The following is a 16,584-nucleotide window of genomic DNA, read 5'->3' on the forward strand; positions in this document are numbered from 1 at the left end:
CGCTCACCCCCGCATCCCTGCTCAGTCCTTACAGATGCCTCGGGGGATGGGATGTGATCGTCTCCCTTGGGCAAAGGAGGGAGCGGAGTAAATGACCGCCTGAGACTGAGCAATGGAAAAACCACAGGGCCCGGGTTGTTTGCAGACTTGTTAACGGATGAGGGAGCGATGGCCAGAAAGGGCAGGAGGCTTGTCCTAGGCCCCCTGGTGCTGGGGGGCAGAGCAGGCCCAGAGCCCAGTCTGACCCAGACGCCCAGAGTTGGAGCCTGCGGACGGCTGGTGTTGACTTGGGCAAAGTTACCGAGAGTCCGTTTCCCAGAAAATTACCCAGCGTACAAGCCGCCGTTGAGTTCATTCCTCCCCCAAATAACAGAAGAAGAAGAAAGTACCCCAAGTCGATTAAGAACCGAAAAAGGCCAGACTTTCCCCTAATGTATCCTTTAAAAACCAGTTCTTCGCAGGGATAAAGGCGGCTCTGAAGCAGGGCTGAGCTGCTGTCTCTGTAAAGCCCCTTGCAGACACCCTATTGCATTCCTCTTTCACCAGCTGTCAATGAAAAATGAAGAATGCATTTTCGACCTGTGCGAAAATGCTCTATTAATGCCTGAGGTATTCTCGGGCCACTACAAAGCCTTCCTTATCCAGCCCCGGTTTCATTCTTCGCTCAGCAGAGTACCGGCTGTAACCGGGGGCTGCTCCAGAGGGGGTCTTTCAGGTAATAGCTCCTGAGAGATGACTCAGGGGGACCCTGGCGAGGTGGGCGCGGGCAGTGTAGCATCAGCCGCCGGCAACTGGGGGCCACCCCTGGACTCCCCAGGCCTCTGGGTGGCAGCTGGTGTCTGAGCCTCAGCCTTCCCCAACCCCTCCCTGCTCACTACTTCTTTTTAACTGTTTTTCTAAGGAGGGGAAGAAGAAGTCCGTCTATATTGAGGGTCAGCTTGGCCAAAATTTCTGCTAAAACCTCCCCAAAGCCAATAGGAACTAGGCAGGGCTCAGCGGAAGCTGCTTTTTAGACCCACTGGTTGATTTTGTGAACAGCCCTCCTGATCTTTGGCTGGCATCACTGTTTCTATAAGAAAAAACTGAAGTGCCGGCCCGGGGTCCCACGGGCTGCAGTTGACAAGCAGGTGTGCTGCATGTTGAGTCTGTACTGGGTTGTTCCCTGAGGTCCTCTTCCTCCGCTGGGTCCCCTGAGAAACAGGAGCACGCCTGTCCTCAGCTCCTGGCGAGGCACCGTGGCAGCCAATCCTGCTCCCAGTAAAGTCTGAATGAATGGAGATCGGCTGGCTCACCTTAGAGATGCTTACCTGTATTAGGTTGAGGAGTGATATTCCCTAATTACAGACACCATTATTGTCATTCGATGAAATGATTACGTGACACACCCTAGCAGCGCCTGGCACACAATAGGTGTGCTGGAAATCAATATTAATGGAACCCAAACCTTTTCCGATGCTGTCTGTACTGAAGCAAGATGTGGGGCCTCTAAGTTTGCCCAGTATGTACCACCCTCGTAACAATATCCTCACTCCCCCTCCTAAAGGGAACCAAAAACTTTTACATTTTGAAACAGCATTCTAAGTTTCATCTGTGAGCATATATGGGTTATTATCCTATTTCAAGTTAAGTTTGAAAGTATCAGTGGCTGGGGTGGCCCTTTTCTGGCAAAACACAGTGGAGTCTCTGCTGCCACAGAGGGAGCACTGAACTTGGGTTCAGATGTTCTGGGCATAATTCTTGCTTGATTCTCTGTTTCTAGCTGTGTGACCTCAGGCAGGTCTCATAACCTCTCTGAGCCTCAGTTTTCTTCTCAGCAAGATTGCCATAATAATACTTGCCTTGCTGGGTTATGAGGACTGGAGGGAGTTGTGTGTATTTTAACGTAACTGGGTAGGTTGTTAGGGTGATAAATGAGCCACTGTGAGGTAGCCGTTTGGAGGGGGAGAGCTGGTGAGAGCTTGGAGCCCCCTGAGAGGACAGGACAGCAGGCCAGAGGGAGGCACATGGGACAGTGCCAGGACTGTTCGCCCCAAAGTGGCTCCAGCTACCTGGGAGCTATGAAATAGGCACATCTCGTGGCCTGGGCTCACCAGTCGGGCCCACCCTGAAGCAGAATGGTGGAGGCTGTGCCTCCCAAGTTCTGTCATCCTTGAATTATCTCACTCATTCAACAAGAGCATCCTGAGTTCCTACTCCATGCCAAGCCCTGGGCTGGGTGCTGAGGAACAAATTTACACCCAAGCCACAGGTCCTGCTTTCAAGAAACTGCCTCCTGGCTTCCCTAGCATCCTGCCATGTGAATTCCTATAGTGGAAAGTGCTTGTTTTTCAGCAGCAGGCTCTGTGCCTGTTAATGTGTCAGTGGGAGAGACAAGTGGTGTGTGGCAGGGCTGCCACGTGCAGTTGAATATGTTGTGCACTGCAAAACCCTAGGGGGCACCATTCGCAGCTGCGTCTATGTGCAGTGCACAACCTAGTCAGCTGTACACAGCAGCCCCGGTGCAAGAGCTTGTGAGTGAAGATACCAACCTAGCTGTGCCTCTGCCCCTGGCCAGGCGAGGCCTCATGCAAAGCAAAGAGCTTGCTTGCCCGGCCATCTGGCTTCAAGTCACCCTCAGTGGTCCCAGCTACCAGGGCCCAGATCACCTCTGCAAAATCATTACCTCTTAAGGGGTTAAACATGCGCTGCTGACCCCGTCCGGCAGCCTGATTCGGAAAGCTTGGCCCGGGATCAGTACACATTACGAATGAGATTCAGAAATTCCACCTAAAAACAACAGCGCAGCCATCCCTGCCAGTGATGAGTGACTCGCCCTGTCCCGGCTTTCACGGCAAATCCCAGGGATTAGGCGCTTTCTCTTCTCCGGGAGGCACAGCCCCGTCACCGGGGGCCACACCCTGGCCAACAGCCAAGTCGTTTCCCGGGTGACGCGCAGGAACGGGCCTCGGCCCGACTTCACCTGGAGGCTGGCCGTGCGGGGAGGGCAGGCGGGGGTCTCTCAGAGGGGTGAGATGGGGCACGAGAAGCGGACAAACTTTGACACTTTTTGTGCTTCCTGCGCTGGGACCCCGCGGAGCAGAGATGGGTTCGTAGGCGTCAGGCCCAGCGCCGTCCTGACTCGTAGAAATGCAGCTATTCCCCCTGCAAAGCCCTGTGAGGAGGGCTCCCGACACCCAGTTTCACAGGTGCAGAAGCTCTCAGAGGCCACCCCCCAGGCAGCCCCCTGGCTCGGGCAGGACTCTCAGGGCTCAGAGGGGTCCACTGGGGCACAGCCCCTGCTTTTGCGCCCCCTACCCCGAGGGGGGCACACAGGGGCCACAGGGATCCTCGCTGGACACCTCCCTGCTCCTGCCTCTGGACCCATGCGCCACGTGGGCTGCTCCTCACACCTGCCTCCGATGTCTCCACCTGGCTGTGAGGTCCCGCGAGCCTGGCCAGGGCATCCTGCTCTCTTAGCAGTGCACTTCCGTGTCACGTGAAAGGTGCTCCAGCTACTCGGTTCCTGAAGCTGGAAGCCGGGGACCCTCTGCTCCCCTCCTCCCACCCCCACAGCCAGTAGCTGCTGGTTCTGTCAGGTTTTAAACCCCACCTCTCACGTCCAAACCTGCTGCCCGGCTGGAGAGACGTCCTCAGCCTCAGCCTGCTTTTCTCCTCCCCAGCGTCCAGCACTCTCATCCCTTCCTCTCCCCTCCACTCTGCTCCAGCCACCCCAGCCCGTGCCCCAGACCCCAGACATTTTATGGCCTCTCTCTTCTCCTGAACTTTAGCCATAGCATTCACCTGCTTCTCCTCTTGGTAAGCTCCTATTCATCCCTCAAAGCCCAGGTCAGCCATCACCTCCTCTCACATGCCCTCCATGCCCCCCACAGGCAGAGTGTGCAGCTCCTTCCTTTGTGCTCCCAGGGCACCCTGGATGAGCTTCTTATAGGGTTCCTGTCATACTCATTCTTCTAGCAAATAACGTGTGTGTCCAATGGGTGCAGACCCTGCTCTAGGGGATGTAGCAACGACCAAGACAGACAGACAGACATGAATCCTTACCTCATACATGTTTTATTCCAGAGGGTAGCAGCAGACAAGAAACAAGTATAGTATCCACACCGTCAGGCGGTGGCAAGTGTTATGCAGAGGGCAGGAGAGGAGGGGGGCAGGGTGTGGGGAGGAGCAACTGTACATCTGGTGGTGGAGACATTCGCCTAAGACCCGAGGAGCTGAGGAAATGATCTGGAGGAAGAGCTCCAGGCAGCAGGAACAGCAGATGCAAAGTCCCTGAGGCAGAGGCGAGCCTGGCATGTTTGAATCACGGCAAGGAGGCTGCAGCTAGAGCAGAGGCATGGTCTTGAGGCTGTCGTAATGGCTCTGGCTTTTCTGCTGAGCGAGGTGGGAGCCACCTGAGGGCTTCGGGACGAGGAGGGAGATGACCTAATATTATAAAGGCTCCCTCTGGGCTCCGGGGTGAGGCTGGGCTCAGGAAGACACTGCGGCTAGCTCAGTGATCCAGGCTGGAGATGACGGTAGTTTTGACCATGTGGCCCCGGCAGGAGGGGTGAACAGTAGACAGATACCAGATGTGTTGGGAGGTGGTGCCAGGTTTTGCAGACAGATTAGGTGCAGAGGCAGGGATGACTCCATGGATTTCACCTGAAGAACAAGGAGACTAGGGTTGTCATCAGGTGAGCCAGGGAAGCTGTGACATGGCAGCTTTGGGGAGGTCGGAAGTTCCCTTTGACATTAAGATTGAGGGGCTTGTTGGACACCCGTGGCCACGCGGGGTAGAATAAGTGAGTCTGGGAGGCATTAGCAGGTGGATGGTAGTTGGAACCCCAAGGCCAGACAAGCTTGCTAAGGAATTGAGTGTAGACAGAGGAGAGAGGAGGCCAGAGACCAGGCGCTGCGGCCTCCTGTGCTCAGAGGCTGGGGAGATCAGGAGAGGAGGCCAGCCTGGAGGAGGAGGCCTTTCCAGGAGGAGGCGCAGTGAGCCGTGTCAACGATGGTGAGTCTGGTCAGAGGAGGACCAAGGATTCACCATCGGATTCAGTATCACCCCAGCTGATGGTGACCTTGACAAGGCTGTCTCAGTGCAGCGGGGTCAAGGGGAGACACACCAGAGTGGGAGTGCTGGAGGTGGTGCTGGGGACTCCTTCTAGAAGATCTGCCGTGCGTGGGAGCAGAGAAACGCTGTTGCCAGCGGGAAGGGTGTGGTGGGCATGACATTGTGAGTTTCTGCTTGACTCTTCTCTTCCACCGATTGTGAATTCCTAGAGGCAAGAGCCTACGAGGGGATCATTTGTGCCATGCCCCCGTCACCCTGTTTGTCTTTCTTTCTTGCACACGCACGCATGCACACACACACCACACCCACTAGGAGGTAACCCGGGCCCGGCACCCAGCAGGCTGCAGGATCACACTCGCCTGCTCACTTCCAGAGTAACCAAGGGGTTAAAGTGAGTCCAGAGCAGCCTCTTAGCATTTCCCGAGGTTCTCCTGGGGCTCGGCTGCATCCAGAATGATTTGTGACCCTCTTACTGCTGCTGTTATGCACCTTTTGAAAAGCCTTTGATATCACCGGCACATTCATAAATTATTCTTTTTTTTAAGAAAATGAAGTGTTTTTAGCCAAACGGCAGTAGAGGCATGTTGTGCAAAATTAGAAAAAAAGAGTCTGATGATGATAGGAATCTTCCGACGGCCTCACCTGACAACCGTATATACACAGAGGGCCCAGACACCCACCGTCAACCACTGTCACGGAGAGTGCTTCCTGTGGCCTCGGAGTTGGGTGTTTCCAGATGGAACGTCCAATCCGTGCCTGCGGCTTGAGAACCCCAAGTATTGGGTCGCGATTATCACAGTTTTGTCTTAACAGCAAGCCCTCGTGGGCCCCTGCTGTGTGCCAGGCACTCTTCCAGCATGTTGTACACACGTATTGTGTCACTTAAGCCTGTGGGTGATGGTCCCATTCTCCAGGTGAGGAAACTGAGGCACGGAGGGAGTTCCAGGCTCAGGGGGCGTGACTGAGGCATGCACACAGCGTGTTGGGACTCGGTTTGGGGTTCCTGCTGCCATGACCATCCTCTGTGACCTTGAACCAGCAGGCAGAGTCCTCCTCTTTGAGGTCTACCCCAGTCCTGAAATTTCTCTGCATCCCTGGTAGCTGTGAACACAGTACATAGAGTCGGTGCATAACAAATGTTCCGTCACTGGCTGGTCAAATGATTCTTTTTCTGGGGATCCAGTGCCGGAAGAGCCTCTGTGGAGCCTTGGCCAGGGATAAAGGGAATTGAAGGCTTGGGGGTTTCAGGCTGCCGCCCTGCCAGCAGGAAGCCCTCTCTGTCCTGAATTGGCTCATTCTTAGTGCCTCTTGGGAAGGAAAGGAGAACAAGTGATGGTTCTCACCAAACCTCAGCATGTCCCCTCCTTCTGAGATCTGGCAGTGACCCCATCACTCCAGGAAAGGGTCTCAGCTCCTCGGGGCCATCAAGCCGCTGCCCACCTGCTGGCCTCCTTGCTCGCCCCTCCCCCCTAATTCTCACCCACTTGGGAAACTGAGAGCAGAAATCCTCCACCTGAGCCCCTCTCCGAGGCCTGTTTCTGGCCAGGCCACACTGTCCTTCAGAATCCAGCTCCAGGTCAAGTCCTTGGTGATGCGCGCGTGGGCGCCGTACCAGGTCCCGGCGGAGTGCTTCCCTTTAGCGCTGCCAAAGCACCTTTGCTGACCTTTACCGGCCTCTACGCCCCATCATCTATGTCTGCCTCCCCAGGGGCCCAGAGCTCCGTGAGGAGGCAGACCAGCGCTGCTCACTGTCTGTCACCCCAGCACCCGTGCAGCTCAGCAGCAGTGGGGGGCTCGGGGCGCCCGGGCTGCACTCACCAGCCAGGCGGGCCTCTTAATCCCTCGGGGCCTAATCGCCTCTGGAGAAGGAGGTAGCACAGCCTCAATGCCTGCAAAGCAGAGGGAGGACCCGTCTCTCTGCAGTTTCCCGTCTTTGAGTCTAAGTCAGGCCGAGCTGGCCAGACTCCCGCTCATCCTGCCCTCTCGTGGCTTTTGCTCATCTTGGGGGTCTGCGAGGGGTCTGGCGTGGCCGGAGTACGGCCAGTGCTGAGAAATCAGGCTGGACAGGGAGGCGGGGCCTAATCAAGGGGCGCCTCACCTGCTGTGGGCCGGGGGCTGGGCGGCAGGTCGAGAAGAGTTCTGGCCTTGGAGCGGGAGGGCCGGAAGCAAGAGGCCTGTGGACTCCAAGTGCCCGGCCCAGGGACCTGGGAGAAGGGCATCGGGTTTGGGGGAAGGGGGAGAGTTCCAGTTGCCCATCTGGGGGCATCTGGAGAGATGTGAGTGAGCTGATGAGTTTGGGTCTGGGCCAGGGAGGGACCCCAGCGGGCACGTGGGTAGGGGGGCTGGTCCAGGCAGGAGGACACATAGAGGAAGAGGAAAGGATTTCTCATCCTTCCATCACAGTCACATTTTTGGCCAAGTTGGTAAAAGCAGGTGCATCAGACGGTAGATCCCTTCTGGAAAACCGCCCAGGCCTTCTCTTCCTCTGGCGAGGAGGGCGTGTGGCTTGGTGGAAAGGGGCAGCAGGCAGGGATCTGGGTTCGGGATCCGCTTTGCTGTTGCTGGTACCCTGAGGTTCAGAACTCACTTCACCACCGGAACCTCCTTTGCTTTCCCTGGGACCTCGGACCACGAGGCCCCGGCGAGTGTGGCTGAGATGAGGGGGAGGAGATAGTGGACGGGCGTGGGGACCATAGCGACCACGCGCCCTGGAAGCATTTGGACCCGCGTCCCAGAAGGAGTCTGAAAAGCTTAGTGCAGAGCTGACACTTCTTCTGGTATTTCTGCCCGAGGGAAAGGTGGACCCTGGGGGTTGACTCTTAGCTCCTTGCAGCTGTCTGCGCTGTCCGGTTTAGCTCACAGGAGACCCGTGGAGAAAGTGCGTTTGTAATAATCAAGAAATCGGGAGGATAAGTTCTGCTGAGGCACGTTGGGTGCCATTTGGTGTTTGAATATGTGGCCCAGACACCTGTCCCCCTCCTTCTAAGCTCCTACCTGGGCGTTTTTCAGGGCAAGAAGAGAAGACAGGGTGTGAGGAACTCCATTCCTTCCCTGCCAGTGAGTGATGTGATTACCCTCTAGTTCCTTTCTGCCATTTTTGCCCTATAGCGATGACTCAGCCAAGGACAGTAAAGTTTCTTCCCTACCACGTCACACCGTGAGGAGAGAGCAGATGCCGTGGGGTGGAGAGAGCTGGGCTCGGGGTCAGTCCTGGCTGGAGGGACGCCGTGCCCTGAGGGCTGTGTGATCCGGGACATACAGCCCCCAGAACCTCATTCTCATCCCCAGTGGAAGGAAGGCGATGATCCTTCCCCCCCAGCAGTGTGGGGAGAACAAGATGGAGCCGTGGACACGTGGGGCCCCTCCATTTCTATTTCCCTCCCCTGCTGTGGGCCTCTTTCCAAGCCCATCAGTACTCTAGATTGTTTGCTTTAGAAGTATGGACCGCATTTCTTTGTGTTCCTGATTTTTCCTCTTTGCCTTTGGTCTGTGCTATTAATGCTAGTCTGCAGAGATTGTTATTCCTATCAAGGCACATTTCCTAAGAACTGGGTGATGGTTTGCTCCTTTCCAGTCGCCCATCGTGTTAGTGTTTGGCGAGACCACGTGGGCCTCCTCTGAGCTCCTGCGTTCTCTGTTCCAGCACCTTGTCCACACAGGCCCACTCGTCACCTTCCCCCTGCTCGTGGCTTTGTGTGGTGGCCACCAGGGCCAGACAGTGAGACCTGGCTCTCATGTGTCACTTTTCTCCTGCCATGCGGTCAACGCCTGAAAAGCCAATGACTTTTGTCTATTGTTCATTCCTTCCTGACACTTTCATTTCTGGGTGGTAACTTTCAACTTTATAAATTGTGCTTAGCACTTTGATCTTTAGTTCATTCATTCATTTAGCAATTCATGTACTCAGTGCCTCCTGTGTGTCCGGTCCGTAATAGGGCCAAGGACCCACTATGTTCAAGAACGAGAGATACAAGAGTGACCAGGAAAGACAGTGCCATTGGCCTCTGGCCTCACATTGCAGTGGGGAGACTGTGATAATCAAGAAGACAAATGACTCTGTGACCTGATTTCAGGTAGTGATCACTTCTTATTCTTTTATGATGTGGACATGTGGCTTTCTTTTTTTTTTAAATAAATTTATTTATTTATTGGCTGCTTTGGGTCTTCGTTGCTGCACGCGGGCTTTCTCTAGTTGTGGCGAGCGGGGGCTACTCTTCGTGGCGGTGCATGGGCTTCTCATCGCGGTGGCTTCTCTTGTTGCGGAGCACGGGCTCTAGAGCGCAGGCTCAGTAGTTGTGGCTCACGGGCTTAGTTGCTCCGTGGCATGTGGGGTCTTCCCAGACCAGGGCTCGAACCCGTGTCCCCTGCATTGGCAGGTGGATTCTTAACCACTGCGCCACCAGGGAAGCCCCGACATGTGGCTTTCTTACCTCTTCCTTTTCTAACTTGAATCTCTGTCTTTTGAAAAGCACAATTTCCACTGGCATGAGATATCATGCAATCTCTAGATTGATCATCTTTTTTGTTAAGATACTCTTTGACAACTCTGTTCCCGCCATTTCACTTGGTCAGTTGGAACCACAGGACTTGTGAGTTGGAGGCTGAACTTCAGAAAGACGGTGACTCGTACAAGGTCACACGGCTGGTCGCTAAGGGACCAGCATAGGAACCTAAGCTGTGACTCCAGGTCTCTTTATAGATCAGTGTCTCATGCAGTCGGCCCCGTGGCTGGTCTTCCTCCCTATAAACAACCGGGAGACAATCAGTTGCAACCTCAGTCCAGCAGCAGAAGCTTGGAGATGGCTTCAGGGGCCTGGAATCCAGACCACAGTCCCCAAGAGGTGACGGAGGTCTCCCATTGGACTCTCGTGCTCCGTGTTCAGGCTCCTGCATCCCCGGCACATCAGCTGCAATTTACAAAGCAGAGACGAGACATGAAGATGAAGTGCCTGAGGGGACCTACATTTTTCAAAGGGAAAAAAAGGCTTAATTATATCTTTAAGAGGCACAGACACGCCGAGGAATACCAGCAGTGTCTGAGACCCGAAGCAGAAATGCCAAGGATGAGGATTTGGAAGATTAACACAGTTGAACTCCGCATCATGGCCTTTTTTTTTTCCTGGGGCTCTTGAAAGGTAGGGAGGTAAACACTCCAGCAGGTAAGATGGACAAGGCAGGCATGATGGAAATGCACCTCTCCCTTTGTCCTGCATTTTGCTGCTGGAATGGTCATTCCACATAAAGCGGCTCTCACTCGGAACCTTCAGCAGCCCCCTTCCCTTCAGGACAAAGTTTTGAGGGGCCCTCAAGGACTGGTGTCCCTTCTTTCCTCTCTCCTTCTCTTTTCTCTCTCCTTCTTTCTTCCTCTGCCTTCATCTCACTCAGTAATCTTAATGGTGCTCCTGCTGTGTCCTGCCCCAGGCCCTGGGCTGGGGACAGTGGGATAGAGATGAGCATGAGGCAGACCCTGCCCGTGAAGGGGGAGCCAACTGTGAATATTCCCTGCACTGGGCAGATGCAGCGGTACAGCCGAGGGAGACACAGAGTGGGGCTGGGGAGGCTTCATGAAAGAGGACATAGGCAGTCTAGCTGGTCCCCAGTGCCTGGCACATAGCAGATGCCAACTATACCTCTGTAGATCAAGTGGATGATGGAATCGGACCCCTGGTGGAGGTCCAGTTTCTAACGTTTGTGATGCCACATATGGGCAGCAAGGGTTTCTCTTCTTCCCTCTCTTGTTTCCCTGCACTGGGAGTGTTGTTGGTAGTTCTGAAATAACACTGGTCTAGAATCAGCGTTGGGGAGGAAGCTAGGAAACTGCTGACCTGGGTTCCGGGTTCTGTGAGCCTGACAAGGTGTGAGGTCCCTGGAGAAGCCCTTTACCACCTTCTCAGCCTCATCCATCTATCTTCCCTAAGATTAACACTGTTCCCAGAACTGACCGGAACCTTCATACTTTTGGCCTTTGCACATGTCATACTTGCCTCCTTAGCTCCTACTTAGTCTTCAAAATCTGATTTGAAGTCAGCTCTTCTGTAGAATCTTCCTTAAACCTCCCCTGTGCAGAATGGCCTCTATTGAATGGATGCATGGATGGATGGATGGATGGATGGATGGGTGGGTAGATGGATGGATGGATGGATGGATGGATGATTGGATGGGTGGATGGATGGATGGATGGATGGGTAGGAAAGCTGTGAAGGAAGAAGTGATATCAGGAGAAAGTCTAGGTTCAGTGAAGGTGAGGACAAGGAGGTGAAACTCAGGCTTGAAGTAACCTGGGAATGAAGGGATCATGTTCACCTAAATCAGAGCCCCCAGGAAGTGTGGCTAGGCTGAAGAAGAAGTGGTCAGGTCTACTGAGTGGGCGTGGGTAGCCTGGGAAAGGAACCCTGGGCTGACTAGGGTTATAGATAGAGTTGGAGATTCAATGTGGACCTCAGGTCAGAGGAGAGGGAGAGAGAAGCTGATTCTGGAGGGGTGGGAAGGAAGGCACATTCCTCAGCACCTGCTGTGTACACTTCTACGACGATTTCTTTAACCCCTGCGGCACACCTATTTCTTCCACCTTAAACATTTTTTTTGTTAAATGCAAAGATCCTGAGAAAATCCAGGCCCTGAATGTGACCTGTATCTGAAATTCAGCCCCTTCTCAACACCCTTTTCATTAAAGCAGCCCTTTGCTTCCTTCAGTGTTTCATTTGTCTCTTAGCTGTTTACAGTCGGAACAATCAGCCAACAGCATGCAGTTCTGGTCTTCGGCCATCGTAGAAACTAAACCTCGTGAAGTGCCCTAACACGACATATTTAGGTACATTTTCTACACATTCAGAGCTTTCCTTTCTCATAAATTTTTAAGTCAATCCAATAAAAATATTCAACTCTTGCTGTATTGTTCAATCATGTAAGAATTCAGCTCTATTTTAACTGAAAATCAGATCACATTTGAATGTTGGGAAGCTTTGTGACATCCAGCAGTCACTTCTGAGGGAGAAGGAGCAGGATGGCCTTGGGATGGTTTTGTTTCTGATTCTGAAATTTGCTATTGTTTTTTGTTTTTTTGGCCGTACCACCCAGCATGGGGGTTCTTAGTTCCCCAACCAGGGATCGAACCCGCGGCCCCTGCAGTGGAAGTGCGGAGTCCTAACCACTGGACTGCCGGGGAAGTCCCTGAAGGTTGCTGTGTTTAATCCTTGTTTCACAAGAGAGGAAATGAGGACTCAGAAAGGTTGGATAACTAACCTGGGGTCATGCTACTGACCGAGGTCGGTTGGACTCCAACCCTTTGTCCTGAAGAACTGCAGTCTCCAAGTCCAGCTAGAATGACCCTGTCCTCGAGCCCAGCCCCCTGCATCAGCACCTTCTCTTTCCTCTCTGTCCCCAGGTTGAGCCCACCAAGGACAGCCCCTCATTTTCTCTACACTAGTTCCTTAGCCCGGTGCCCGGCACACACAGGTGGGCCCAGAAACTTCTGTGGGTCTGAACTGTTGATGCTGCCAAAGCTCCCACATGCAGCCAGGAATCTTCATTTAAATGTGCATGTGTGTGATATAATTATTTTGTAATATTTACATTTTATATATACATTTATAATAATACATATTTATATATTAATATATAAATTGTATTTTATATAATAGTAATATAAATTATATAAACATCTATATAAAATATATGGATATATGCAAAAGTTTATATAAACATAAAATAAATACTATACATTGTAATAGTATTATATATAAATTAGATTTTGATCTATTTTAAATAAGCTCACTTATATTTTTTATATATGGTTATAATATATATTTTGTATTTATAATAAACTATACATTTCTATATCATATATTAATTATATGATCTTTAATATAATAATAATATATAGAAATAAATATGTATCTGATCGTAGCTTGCAGGAGCGTTCCCTCCACCTCCGTTGCTCTCTGTCCTAAAATAGTTGTCAGGCTCACGTAGCCTCTCACCCCTCTCCTTCAAGCCCCCCGAGCCCCTCTGAGCACCGCCCCTGGGATGGGTGCCGTCGGCAGGTAACCCAGGCCACGGAGGCTGGTGGGCGCCCGTGGTGGTCTCAGGCCTGGGGAGAGGAGAGGGTGACGCTGATGAGGGTACTGAGGAGGCAGGAGAGCTTGGGGCCGTGCCCCCCACGGGGGCCATGCCGACCCCGGCCCAGACGGTGCCCAGGGAGGGGCAAATGGGAGTGGCCCGGTCATACTGAGGGTGGTGACAAGCCCGCATCTTTAGCCGGGAGTTGAAGATGTTCATGGGCGTTCAAACAGGACAGAGCTGCCATGTCATCGCCAAGTAGGGGCAGAGAAAGGGTGCTGACAGCCCGCAGAAGCCTGTGCTTATCTCTCCATCAGAGCTAAAGCCCTTGTTTGCTTAGAATAGCCTGGAATTCCGCCCTGCTGCTGGGCATTTCACTTTTGAAACTCAAGCTCAGGGAGTGAAAGGGGGGATGGCGTGCCCAAATTCCCCTTCTGAGCATGAACTTGGTGGTCCTGACTGGGAACTGACCGCTGGTGCAAAAGGCCTTCGGGACCCTTCGGCCTCCCTGGAGCCTTCGCTCCTCGCGGGACGGGTGTCAGGGGCCTGACTGCTCTGCCCCGTGTGCACATTTCCCAAGTCTGTGGCAGGGCTGTTTGTAGAGACCAGCTTGGAATCAGCGGTTGGTTGCAGCAAACAATCAGTGGCTGTTTCTCAGCACGTGGTTGAGGAACTGCAGGCTCCAGGGCGTTCCTTGCGGGCATCCCTGCAGTGGCGTACGGGCACTGAGCGCTCTTTCCCACCCTGCCTTCTGTGACGTCACGTCGGTAGCTTGAGATCGGCCATGGAGATTGTCACGTGGCACAAGCAGAGAGCCGGCCACTCTAGCACACCCCTGCACCACATGACTTTGGGGAAGTCCTAATATCAGAGCGGGTATGATGGAGGAGTGACCTTTCCTAAATGTCAACAGCTATGGGTGGCACCTGCTCTGTGCCAGGCACTGGAGATCGGCAGGGAGGGCCACCTCCTCCAGGAAGCCTCTCCTGATCCCCTAGCCTTCCTCACCTCCATCCTTGCCCCTGCTGGACAATGTGCAGACTTCTATCAGAGCACGGCACTCATCTAGATCTGCCACCAGCTTTGAAACCAGGATTCTATTCGTTTTCTCGGTGTCACCGAGAACAGTGTCTGGTACCAGTTGAGGAAATGCATGAACTCAAGTGGAAATGAAGCACTGAGCCCGCTGGTCTGGCGGGGAGGTAGCCCTGCACACCTGGAGCTCACACCTTGGCAGACGCTGTGCTGGGGTGTCTGGATCACACAGTGCAGAAGCACAGGGTCAGGTGGCATCATATGCTCGCTGAGGAATCTGAGGCCCAGAGAGAACGGTGGTCTCTCCAAGTCCATGCAGGTGGATAACACTCACCTTAGCCCCATCTGTCTGGTCCCAGGGCGCAGGAGCATTCTCTCCGTGAGCCTTGGGGTTGCCCTGCACGACCAGGCAGTGGCAGCAGGGTCCGGCCTGGAGACGTGGAGCTTCCAGGCACAGGTCTGGGGAGAGTTACGGAATCCACTCTTACCACCCAACCCCGCTCCCCTGCAAGTCTGCAGACCGCCTGGGGTTGTTCCTTCTTCCACCGTGACTGAGCTGAGCTTGTCTGCCCTGTACTCTGGGCCTCGGCAGGGGAGGCCTCGGATCATGACCTTTGCCTGGTCCCTGTCTGGTCCAGGCACAACTCCCCACCACCCCCAGCAGCTTCACACAGGTTTCTGCTTCCCCAGAACGGACACCTGTCTCCACTCTGCCACCTGTCCCATTTCTGCTTGCCCTGCTCGGGCTGGACCTGGGCCGCCTCTTGCTTACCCGTTACCATGAACACGGAACAATGAACTTAGGTGTCACCCTCCAGAAAAGAAGTGTGGAGAGCGAGGGATCCAGGAGTATGTCCCATGGGGAATCGGGACTTCGCTGCTCAGATAAAGCGTTTCTGGGACCCCACTGCAATCCTCAATGGGAGGGATTGAGGGAAGAGGATCATACCTGCTTTGTTTCTTCCCAAGGGTCACAACTGGGCACAGTGGGTAGAAGGGAGTGGGACAGGTGTCTACTGGGCATCTACCCCATGCCAGGCCCTTTATCTAGACTCTTAAATCCTCGGTCACGTAGATGGTGGTAGAGGAGGGAACCTGGGCTCAGAGAGAACAGGAGCTGGTGTTGACCCTAAGGCATCCGACTCCAAAGCCCACACGCACAGGTTCCCTCACACTCTGAGCCGCACACAATGGAGAGGTTGTAGCGAGCTCACTGTCACTCGTCCCTAGAGGTGGCAGCAGAGCCCGGGAGTGACCACCTGGAGGGAGATGCTAAGCATCTGGTTCAGGTGGGACTTGATGAGGCCTAAGGCCTCCTCTAGCTGTGAAATTCCTGGAGGGAAATCATTTCCCAGATCTCCGCGTGGCTTCGGTCCCTGCTAACTCCCAGAACACCTTCTGCTCTCTCCCCAGGTGTTGTGCGCCAGGTGCGGCCCGTTGTGGGCCCATTTCACGCTGTCCTGAAGCTAGAGATGAACTACGTGGTCGGGGGCGTGGTGTCCCACCGAAATGTCGTCAACGTCCATATCTTCGTCTCTGAGTACTGGTTCTGAGGGCCGGCTCACAGCGCAGCCAAGCCTGTGCCTCCAGGCCAAGTCATTGCTGACGATGACAACGCCCTGTCCCTGTTTGTACCACCCAGACATATCTTGATTTTATGTACTTGTTTGTAGTGTTAGGCCGACATGTATTAAGCTGGGCCAGATGAATAAGTCCATCCGTTGTATTTTGGTGTTTAAATAATGAGTCCAATTACCTGTTTGGTTGAAAACCTTGCTTATTTTTTAATGCGAAAGTTAAATTTTGCTCCCTTTTTCTGCCTCTGGGATGGGCATTGCTAAGGACCAAGGGAAAACAAGACATTTTTCAGGGGGCAGCTAGTCCAAATGCTAAGAGAAAACCAGTTCTTGCCCTGATTTTATGAAATTTGACACTTGGTACTTTTTTTGCCAATCAGATTTTGTATGTCCAATTCTAAGGACACAGCTGCCAAAGAATAGCAGGTATGATCAATTCTGCCCAGAAGCAGCATGCCACAATGCCTTGGGGAGCACTTCTAAGGTAAATTACAGTTCTGTGGAAACAGAAAAATCCCTCAGTAAAGACAGAGCCAGCTAGGTTTGTGTGTGGCTCCAGTATGTTCATCAAAGGAATCTCTGGGTTTTCTGCACCCTGCATCCATCATAGGTGGGAAAATAAACGGCTTTGTGATCCTCCTGATGGCCTGGGCAGGGGAGTCTTTCAAGAGGGGGGATCCTGACTAGCAAAGAGCCTGCGAATATTCCCCAAGACCTTCTCAAAACCCTCCTGCCTCCCAAGGTTCTGGGGTGGGGTCCAGCACGTGTGTTGGAAAAGCTTCCAACTCACATCATTTCTGACAGCTTGCCCGCCCCCTAGGAAGCGGGGCTCAAGCACCTCCGACGCCCCACGCCCCACGC

At 53.5% G+C, this 16,584-nt stretch overlaps 1 protein-coding gene across 1 annotated transcript in view; it reads left to right on the top strand.

Annotated features, from left to right (window-relative positions):
* FBLN1 (fibulin 1) overlaps nt 1-16,263 on the top strand; it is an 80,408-nt gene extending 64,145 nt beyond the window's left edge. The window contains exon 17 of the mRNA XM_059937159.1: nt 15,560-16,263. Coding sequence (XP_059793142.1) covers nt 15,560-15,699 — 140 coding nt within the window. The 3' untranslated portion in view covers nt 15,700-16,263. The remainder of the gene's footprint in view (nt 1-15,559) is intronic.
* The last annotated feature ends 321 nt before the right edge of the window (nt 16,264-16,584 follow it).

This window comes from Balaenoptera ricei, chromosome 10 (genome assembly GCF_028023285.1).
Source record: "Balaenoptera ricei isolate mBalRic1 chromosome 10, mBalRic1.hap2, whole genome shotgun sequence".
Lineage (NCBI taxonomy): Eukaryota > Metazoa > Chordata > Mammalia > Artiodactyla > Balaenopteridae > Balaenoptera > Balaenoptera ricei.